General features: G+C 49.3%; 1 protein-coding gene across 3 annotated transcripts in view; it reads right to left on the bottom strand.

The window, feature by feature from the left end:
* Positions 1-4,307: 4,307 nt before the first annotated feature.
* The window catches only part of Igdcc3 (immunoglobulin superfamily, DCC subclass, member 3), a 45,878-nt gene continuing 40,635 nt past the window's right edge, over positions 4,308-9,550 (bottom strand). For 2 of the 3 annotated variants that reach the window (NM_001357257.1, XM_011242679.2), the window contains 6 exons: positions 9,219-9,383; positions 8,446-8,637; positions 8,235-8,339; positions 7,428-7,566; positions 7,099-7,306; positions 4,308-6,205 (listed from right to left, as the gene is read on the bottom strand). In NM_001357257.1, the coding sequence (NP_001344186.1) occupies positions 6,005-6,205; positions 7,099-7,306; positions 7,428-7,566; positions 8,235-8,339; positions 8,446-8,637; positions 9,219-9,383 (1,010 nt within the window). In that variant the 3' untranslated portion in view covers positions 4,308-6,004. The remainder of the gene's footprint in view (positions 6,206-7,098; positions 7,307-7,427; positions 7,567-8,234; positions 8,340-8,445; positions 8,638-9,218; positions 9,384-9,550) is intronic. The other variant, NM_008988.3, reaches the window with a different exon arrangement.

Here is a 9,550-nt window from a genome sequence, read left to right as displayed (position 1 = left end):
GCTGGGGCTGGAACCCAAGGCTTCACACACCCTAAGTGTCTTTCTACCAGTGCCGCACCTTTAGTAGCGGAAGCAAGCTTGTTTGTTTATTTTTACTATTAAATGTTTATGTGTGTCCATGTCGCAGTGGATGTGGATGTACATGTGTGTCTGCAGGTATGTGGGATACAGGCTTGTTACTTGGGTACTGGGGTCTGTACTCTGGTTCCTATGATTGTACAGTAAGCACTCTCGCTCACCGAGCCATCTCTCCAGCCCTATTATTATTATTATTACTACTACTGTTATTATTGGGAATGTATTTTTGCTATGTAGCCCAGGGCTGACACTACAGGGGTTGGGGGGTACACCACCATTTCAGCCCAGGTTTATCTTTTGTTTTGTTTTGAGAGACAGGATCTCACTGTGCAGTCCTTGCTGGCCTGAGACTTAAATGTTGCTGGCCTTGAACTCACAGAGAGCTGCCTGCCCATTCCCCCAAACGCTGAGACTAAAGGTGTGTGCTGATATGCCCAGCCTCGGGCACGCTTGACTTCATCTCTTGTTCATCTTCTGCATTTTTTTTTTCTTCTCCTTTTATTTTTCCTTTCTCTCATTCCGCAATTTTCACTGGGCATCCATCAACTGCTGCTTCAGTCAGATCATAAAGTGACAAAGGCCCTCTCTGCCTTTGGGAAACTGAACCCTAACTTTCCGGAGCAGTTGAAGATGAGCCCATTGTGCATTTCAGAGGAGAGGTTCAGTATGAGAGAGTTAAACAAGGTGCAGTGAAAGGCACAGAAGGGGTTCTAGCTGGAGAGGATGGGAAAAGAGCTCCCAAGACCATGGTGCTGATCGGCACAGACTGAAGGCACAGCCTGCAAAAAGTCCCAGAGGTCTTAATGCAAAGCGTGCCCGGGAGAAGTCAAGGCCTTGTTGTCTTAGATAGCTGAGCTTGGTGATGGGAATAGAGCATTAGTCTCTTTCCTCGTTAATAATAATGACAGTGTGCTCAGCCCCGAGGCCTTCATGGACTCCGACTAGTTCACTCCTCCTGCTACCCATGCAGGAGGAAATTAGAACAGAGATCAGGGTGTGTCCACCAGTCATTCAGCTGGACAGTGACAGAGCCAGGATTATAAACCTTAGCTGGTCCTCTTAAACACCCCTGCCTCTTGTGAGGACACCTTGTTTGTTTGTTTGTTTGTTTGTTTGTTTGTTTTTTGAGACAGGGTTTTTCTGTGTAGCCCTGGCTGTCCTGGAACTCACTCTTTAGACCAGGCTAGCCTCAAACTCAGAAATCCGCCTGCCTCAGCCTCCCAAGTGTTGGGATTATGGGCATGCAGGAGTGAGGACATCTTGAATTATGGACATAAAGCATTGTCCCTGGCCTGTTCTCAGACAATGAGTTTCCCTGTCCCATTTTATGATATACTTCATAGTCCTTGGACAGGAAGCGTGTCAGGTAGGCCAGGATCTCCTCATTCTTGAAACAAACAAACAAACAAACAAACAACACACAAGCAACATACAGAATGAGCAGGTTGTATTTATATATTTAGGAATGTGACACACACACACACACACACACACACACACACACACACACACCAACAATTGAACATTGCCATGACTTTGAAAGAGAGCAAGGGAATTGCAGGGGAAAGGTTAGAGGGGGGAAAGAAAGGGGTAGATGATGTAATTATATTATAACCTCAAAAAAATTATAATAAGCAAAACAAAACCCACTCTATTTCAGTTCCTTTCTATCCCATGCTCCAGGTTTCCTTCTGGAAGCACAGGTCAAGGCAGCAGCCTGCTTAGCACAAGGAATCTGGGAGTCAGGCCCTGAATCCTCCCCTCACTTCTCTGGAGCTTGGCTTCTTCATCTGATAAGAATGGTCTTTTAAATGGCTTTTAAATATGATGGTCTTAGTTCAGTCCTTGGGACTCACACGGTGGAAGAGATCAAACTCCATAAATAGTCCTGTGACCTTCACACATGCATCATGACATACATATTGTCTTCTTCCACTGTAAATGAACACATGGACTAAAAAGACTGCTGTCATCATTGTTACTGGGATGAGGGACTTCACTGAACCCCCTTCTTCCCGGAGCAGATCCCAGGCACCATCAACCCTGAAAAGAGCACATGCTGTGGAAGTCTAGTGGTCATTCCATTTACAAGTTTTCCATTTGTGTAACTAAGTGCCACACCCCACACAGCGAATGACAGCCTCCCACACTGCCACACCTCCAACCTTGGCTCCTGTCTTGCTTTCTGTCCTGAATGCTCTCCCTGTCTTTTCTATTTCCCCACACAACCTTCCTTAATCTACAATGTTAACAATCCCACGCCTTGCCTTCTCTTTTCACAGAGTGTTACTAGCTTGCATCCACTTGTGAGTTATTTGTATTGTGAGTTCATAGAGGCATGCTCTGCACCACTTTTACAGGGGGCAAAGCACATTTTGACTGCTCCTGGTATTTAATAAGACACACCCATCCCAATGACTGTAGTGTTCACTGGTTCCACAAGGTGGCAGCAAAAGTCCTCATGTCGCGGTCCAGCTTTTTAAGTGCAGGGCTACCAGACTGCCAGGCCTGGCTCCAGGGAAGTCAGAGGAGAGCCTTCTGCCTCAGTTGCTGCTCTCCTGCACCAACTTAAGTCTTGTTTGCTTACTTATATGTGTATCTATATGACTGTGCATGCCATAGTGTGTCCGTGGAGGTCAGAGGACAACTTGCAAGAGTCACTTCTCAGGGAAACGCCAGGGCCAAGAAGTGGGAGTGGGTGGGTAGGGGGGGAGTGCGGGGTTGGAGGGGGGTGGTAATAAGTCACTTCTCTCCTTCCACCATGTGGGTCCCAGGGTCATCAGGTCTGGTGGCAATTCTCCTTACCCGACAGACCATTTTTCACCTGCCACCTCCTGTTTGATTTTTAACAGGTTCTCTAGCCCAGGTTGGCCTCAAATTCTCTATTTAGTTGAAGATGACCCAGAACTGATCTTCCTGCCCCTAGATGATACAGGCAGCATGCTTACGTGTGTGCACGCGCATGTGTATGTAACTATGTGTGTACATATGTGGTTGTGTATGTGTGTAGGTCAGAAGTGGTGATGGGGGGGGTCTTGATTGCGTTTTACCTGATTTATTTTTTTTGTCTGTGTTTGTTTGTTTTGCCTTTTTTTTCCTTCAGTTCTCACTGAACCTGAGACTCATCTTTTGGACCAGGTCAGGCTGGTGGGCCAGTGAGTCCCTAGGATCTGCCTCTCTCCAGCTTCCTAGCTGTACTGGCTAGTTTTGTGTCAACTTGACACAGCTGGGGTTATCACAGAGAAAGGAGCTTCAGTTGAGGAAATGCCTCCATGAGATCCAACTCTAAGGCATTTTCTCAATTAGTGATCAAGGGGGAAAGGACCCTTGTGGGTGGGACCATCTCTGGGCTGGTAGTCTTGGGTTCTATAAGAGAGCAGGCTGAGCAAGCCAGGGGAGGCAAGCCAGTAAAGAACATCCCTCCATGGCCTCTGCATCAGCTCCTGCTTTCTGACCTGCTTGAGTTCCAGTCCTGACTTCCTTGGTGATGAACAGCAATATGGAAGTATAAGCCAAATAAACCCTTTCCTCCCTAACTTGTTTCTTGGTCATGATGTTTATGCAGGAATAGAAACCCTGACTAAGACACTAGCACAAGGATTACAGAGGAATATGACTCCATGGTTGTTTTTAAAATATGCCCACATATCCCTTGACTCTTGTCCCAATTCCTTAAGTATGAGCAGCCTTCCTGACTTGCTTTAAGAAAGATTGTAAGCCAGGCAGTGGTGGCACACGCCTTTAATCCCAGCACTTGGGAGGCAGAGGCAGACAGATTGCTGAGTTCGAGGCTAGCGTGGTCTACAGAGTGAGTTCCAGGACAGCCAGAGCTACATAGAGAAACTCTGTCTCAAAAAAACCAAAAAAAAAAAAAAAAAAAAAAAAAAGCCCAGTTTATGCAGTGCTGGGGATGGAGTGCAGTGTTTTGTGCATGCTAGGCAAGTATTCTGCCAAATGAGCTATGACCTGCCTCCTCCCCTTCCTTGAATTATGTATTTAATAATGAAAATGATGGTCACCAGCACAGCTACTTCACAAAACCTTGTGTGGACATGTGACCTGCCCACATTGTGTCCACTTGTGGGTGCCTCACACAATTTGGACAGTTTGGCTGTTAGTATCTCAGGCCCTGTGAGGGTCCTTCCCCTACCCCCACCCCTCTGACATCCGCCCAGAAACTGACACTGTAGCAAAAAAAAAAAAAAAAAAAAAAAAAAAAAACCTCACTGTTCACTTTGGCAACAGTACTTTTATTCAGTTAAAATGAATCCACTGTGACAAACCCAACCAAGTCAGGCCAAAGAGGCTGCCAGCCCCCTCTCCCCTAGCCTCTCTGACCAAAGAAAAATGGGATGCCACAGAGAAGCAACTTGGGGACAGAGGACACTGGCTCAGAGTGGGAAGAGCCCTAGAATCCACCTACCATTTGAGAGAAGGGACAGACTGCCCTTCCCAAGTCCACTTGGACAAGAGTCTGGGTTTCTAATGAAACGCCACAAATTCTACCTTTTAGCTAATTCTCTAGAGTTCAGGGTGGGAATCCCTAGAGGATTTGGGGTCAGGGACTTTATGTTCTAACCTCATTTTTTAAAGAATACACTTAACCTTTTTTTTTTTTCTTTAAAAAAAGTTTTTCTTCTGCTATTTAAAAAAATGTTTCTGAGTGTAACCAAAAATAGGTATTTGTGGTTTTTTTTTTCCTTTCTGTTTCTTACTTTTTAACCTAAGTAGTTCAAAGAACAATACAACAGAAAAGAGAAATAAAACGTAAACACACCTCATAAAAAAATAACTCTTGGCCACCCCTGCTGACTGGGCAGGTCAGGTTACCTGGGTCCCAGAAAGCTGGTGTGCCTCTATGGGAGAGCACCCACCTCCACACAATGCAATACATTCCAGAGACTGGGCCCTGTGTCTGGGAGAACAGGAGACAGGTTATGTCCCACCTTCCCTAAACCCAGGCAGGGAGGACGATAGGGATGCAGGTGGCCAGTGGGTTGTCTGAGAAGGTCAGAACAAGGGCGGACAGACACAGGAGCCGGAGTTCAGGTGGCAGGCAGGGATGCGACTAGTTTGGGATGATTTATACTTTAAGGAACAGCTTTCCTCTTGTTTTTGGCTTGTTTCACATTTTCTTTCTGACCAGTTTCATCTCTATTTCTGTAAGCCCCCATGGTCACCTAGCTACAGCCTCCTCTGTGGGGGAGAGGTAGGCTAGGCCAGGGATGAAGGAGGCTGGGGGAGGGTCCAGTGACAGCACAGGCCCACACTGAGGGCCGTGAGCCCTGAGGTAGACAGTTTCTTTCACACTTGGAGTTGGGACAGTGGTTCTTTTGGGGGTTAGGTTTTTTTTTTTTAATTTTCTGGTTTTTTTTCTTTTTTTTCTTTTTTTCTCCTTTTTCTGTTACTCTGGGCAGCAATATAGGTGGGAGGGGCCCCCATTAAGGGGCTTGAGGTAGGAGTGCTTTCGGGCTCTGTGGGGTAGAGGCGGAGGCTACTGCCCCACTACCCCCAAGGACATTCATTCCGGCTGAGGTAGGTGCTGAGAGTCACAACAGCTCAAAATCCATCCTGAGAAAACAAGGTCCGAGCAGGGTGACAGCGTCAGGGGCCGGGCCACAGCAGGGACATATTTTTGGAGTATAATTCACTTCTTCTCTCTCTCTCTCTTCTTTCATCTTCCTTTTTTGACTTTTAAATTTTGATTTTTTTTTAAAGGAAAACGTTTGTTTCCTAAGTCCTATGGGCAGCAGGCATTGGTGAGGGGACATTGGCTCGAGCAGGGAGATGCCTTGCTTGTAGGACCCACTGGTTCCTGTGGTTTGAGAACCCTGTCCTTCACTGGCGAGCGCCAAATCCCACAGAACAGGAAAAACCTCGCCTTTGACCTGAGAATGGGGTACCGCCCCTCGGGAACACAGTGAGCTCACTGGGGTGCTGCGACTGCTGGAGGCTGGGTCTGTCCTTCACTGAGGGGGACAGGGCCTATATCCTGGGGTGCTGGGACAGGCCCAGGCCCTGCACAGGGGGACGTGGCCTCTGTTGTCCTCCCTGCCACAAGGTTGAAGCCTTGAAGCTGAACCATGGAGAGCTGGGTCTCCTCACATGGAGCAGGGGCTGCAGGATCCTGAGGAGGGAAGAGTCAGATATGGAAGTCAGTATCAGAGCTGGAGGCAAGGACCAGACTCCATGCCACCCCAGGGTTCAGCAGACATGCCTAAACTTTGGGCACGGTAGCATGCCGTCATCCAAAAGATCATGCTGGAGACCATTCAGGCAGTGAAGTGACAGAAAAGAAATACTTTCTCTTTTTCCTTTGAGGGTCTCACTGTGTAGCTTTGGATGGCCTGGAACTTGCTATATTAAGCAAGTTGGCTTAGAACTCATAGAGATCCCCCTGCCCCTGGCTCCTGAGTGCTGGGATTAAAGGTGTGGACCACCAAGCTGGAAATCATAACTTTTTTCTTTTTTTTTTTGGTTTTTCGAGACAGGGTTTCTCTGTGTAGCCCTGGCTGTCCTGGAACTCACTTTGTAGACCACGCTGGCCTCGAACTCAGAAATCCACCTGCCTCTGCTTCCCAAGTGCTGGGATTAAAGGCATGCGCCACCACGCCCAGCTTCATAACTTTTTTCTTTTCTTTTTTAAAAGAGGGTATCAGGTAGCTTAGGCTTGCCCTCTCTGTAGCTGAGGATAATCCTGAAATTCTGATTTTCATGCCTTTACCTCCTGAATGCTAGGATTGCAGGTGTATACCACCAAACGTGGGCACATCCTGCTTTAAGTAAATTTACAATTTTGTGTAGAACCACATTCATAGCTGTCACCTGCCAAGTGCAGAAGCAAGTGGCTTGCCTGCTGGCCACATGTGCTTGGCTATCCCTAGGCCTCCCAGTCTGATCAGGACCCAAGGAGCAGCTCAGGCAGGAGTTGGAGATTGTGCCCTGCGGCCACTATGTAGGGAGGGGCAGCACTGAGGGGTCAGAGACTGAGGGAGAGGGGCTGGAGGCCTGGGCACTCACCGTGGGTGTGGAGCCTGGCTGTGCAGCTGACCCAGCTGTGGGAAACAGCTGTTCCAACTCCTTGGCGTCCACCGGCTTTTCATCTCGGCTCAGCTGGCCCCCTTCTCCTCGGCTCAGTCCATTCAGGGCCAGGATACCAGGGTCCCTCTGGCTCCGGGGACCCTGGGGAGGGGAGAGCTGGTTTTCCACATCCTTACACAGGAGGACCCTAAGAGGTGAGCCAAATGTTAGGGGAGCACCATCGGGGTTAGAGACAGACCGAGGAAGGACTGAGGTGCTGGCTCTGCCACCTTCCCCTGCAGCCGCTCCTCCCCAGACTCGCAACTCACCTGCCCCTCTGGCCAAACAGAAGAAAGAGGACGCAGAAGATGATGCAGGTGACTCCGATGTGGATGCCGATAACAATGCCTGTAGTGGACGTATGGTTGGTGACATCTTCCTTCCGGCAGTCACATGGGGGAGTCAGGGCTAGAGGGGAGGGCAGGTTGGGGCACGGCTTGCCTGGCCTGAAGCAAGACTCCCTAGCTCTCTCCCTCTGCTTTGGGACTGACCCTACCTCAGTCTTCTGGTCCTTTCTGGTACTTGCTATGGCAGCAGCTCTGTGCCACCTAGCAGGACTAGTGTTGTTTATTTTGAGATAGGGTCTCATGTAGCCCAGGCTGGCCTCAAACTTGCTATGTAGCTGAGGATGACCTTGAACTTCTGATCCTCCAGCTCCTTCCTCCTAAGTGATGTGATTAGAGATGCTATGCCTGGTTTCTGTGACACTGGGTGTGGAAGCCAGGGCTTTGTACTTAGGAGGCAAGCACTCTATTAACTGAGTTAGTTCCAGCCAGGACCAGCTACACCTTGTTTTCGTTTTATGGATCATTTCATCCTGGCCATAGTTTTATAAAGTAGGTATCCTTAACCTTGTTTCATAACAGGGGAAAATAAAAAACAAAACAAAACAAAACAACAACAAAAAACAGGGTCCAGAGAAACTAAACAACTTCAAGCTGCAATGTTAAACTTTATGCGTCCATCTGAGCTGTATGCCTGAGGCTACAGATACTGTCCTCTCTCCTAGTCTGCTTACTACACATCCTCCTCCCTGCAGGCCAGGCTGCAGCACAGGTCCTAGCCTTAGCCCTCACCTGTCCTCTCAGAGGCTCCCTTCAGAGACACAAATCGGACCGTGGCGTTTCCATCTCCATGCTGGTTGTAGGCCAGGAGCTTCACCTCGTACACGGTGCTGGGGTCTGCAGGAGGCAGGGCTACTGAGCAACATCCCCTCCCTGCCAGGCACCTTTGTCCCCTGGCCCCCAGTACCATACCCTGCCCAGCCCCTCACCCTGCAGGTCTCACCAAGCTGGCTGAGGTTGTAAGAGGAGACAGTCCCAGGGAGCAAGATGGGGCCAGTGAAGGAGGTTGCACTGACTGGGCGGTAAAACAGCTTGAAGCCTCCATTGTGTTGGGCCAGCCGTGGCCAGGGCTTCCATAGCAGTTGTAGAGAGGAGCTGCCCAGCAACCGCACAGATAATGGGGGTGGGACAGGGGCTGGAGAGCCAAGATGTGAACAAGTCAGTGAGAGCTCTAGCTTTCCATCTGTGACCCAGAACCCACGATCCTGACAGCCCTCTGGTCTCTGCTCAGACAGCATCTCTCAATGAATCAGAAAAGGCTGTCCTTCCCTCCCAGCACAGCCAGTCCCCACGCAGCCTGAGGACCAGGCATCTTGTTCAGTATACAACCTGCACAGTTAGTTACACATGATGGTTCTGCTCTGATAGCCTGAGCGTCTATAATTTTGTATCCCACTGTGATGGTTTGCTTATGCTTGGCCCAGGGAGTGGCACTGTTGGAAGGTGTGGCCCTGTTGGAGTAGGTGTGTCTCTGTGGCTAGGGGCTATAGGACCCTCATCCTAGCTGTCTGGAAGCCAGTCTTCTCCTAGCAGCCTTCAGATGAAGTATAGAACTTTCAGCTCCTCCTGCACCAAGCTTGCCTGGATGCTGCTATGCTCCCGCCTTGGTGATAATGGACTGAATCTCTGAACCTGTAAGCCAGCCCCAATTAACCGTTGTCCTTACAAGAGTTGCCTTGGTCATGGCGGAAACCCTAAGACGCCCACACTCCTCACCTTCACCCAGGGTGCTGGCCAGGGTGGGGACAGAGGCTAAACTGGCCCCTCGTGGTGTGTAGGCTTTGATGTAGAAGCTGTAGGCAGTGGAGGGCTCAAGGTCTCTCACCAGGTGCTGAAAGGTGCTCTTGCTGACAGCTTCCTGGTACTCTAGCTTGGGTGAGTCTGGGAGATGAAGGGTAGGGAGCGTTAAGGGATAGGAAGGAGTCTTGGTTGCTTCGGTGAACTGAGGTCAGGGAGCAGGGTGCTGAAGGAAAGGAAGGTGTTAGGCCAGGATGTTATGTGTGGTACGGAGGGTTAGCTACGGTGAGAGTGGATGACAGAGCTCTTCT

This window comes from Mus musculus, chromosome 9 (genome assembly GCF_000001635.26).
Source record: "Mus musculus strain C57BL/6J chromosome 9, GRCm38.p6 C57BL/6J".
Classification (NCBI taxonomy): domain Eukaryota; kingdom Metazoa; phylum Chordata; class Mammalia; order Rodentia; family Muridae; genus Mus; species Mus musculus.
This window is presented reverse-complemented; position numbering and strand designations above follow the sequence as displayed.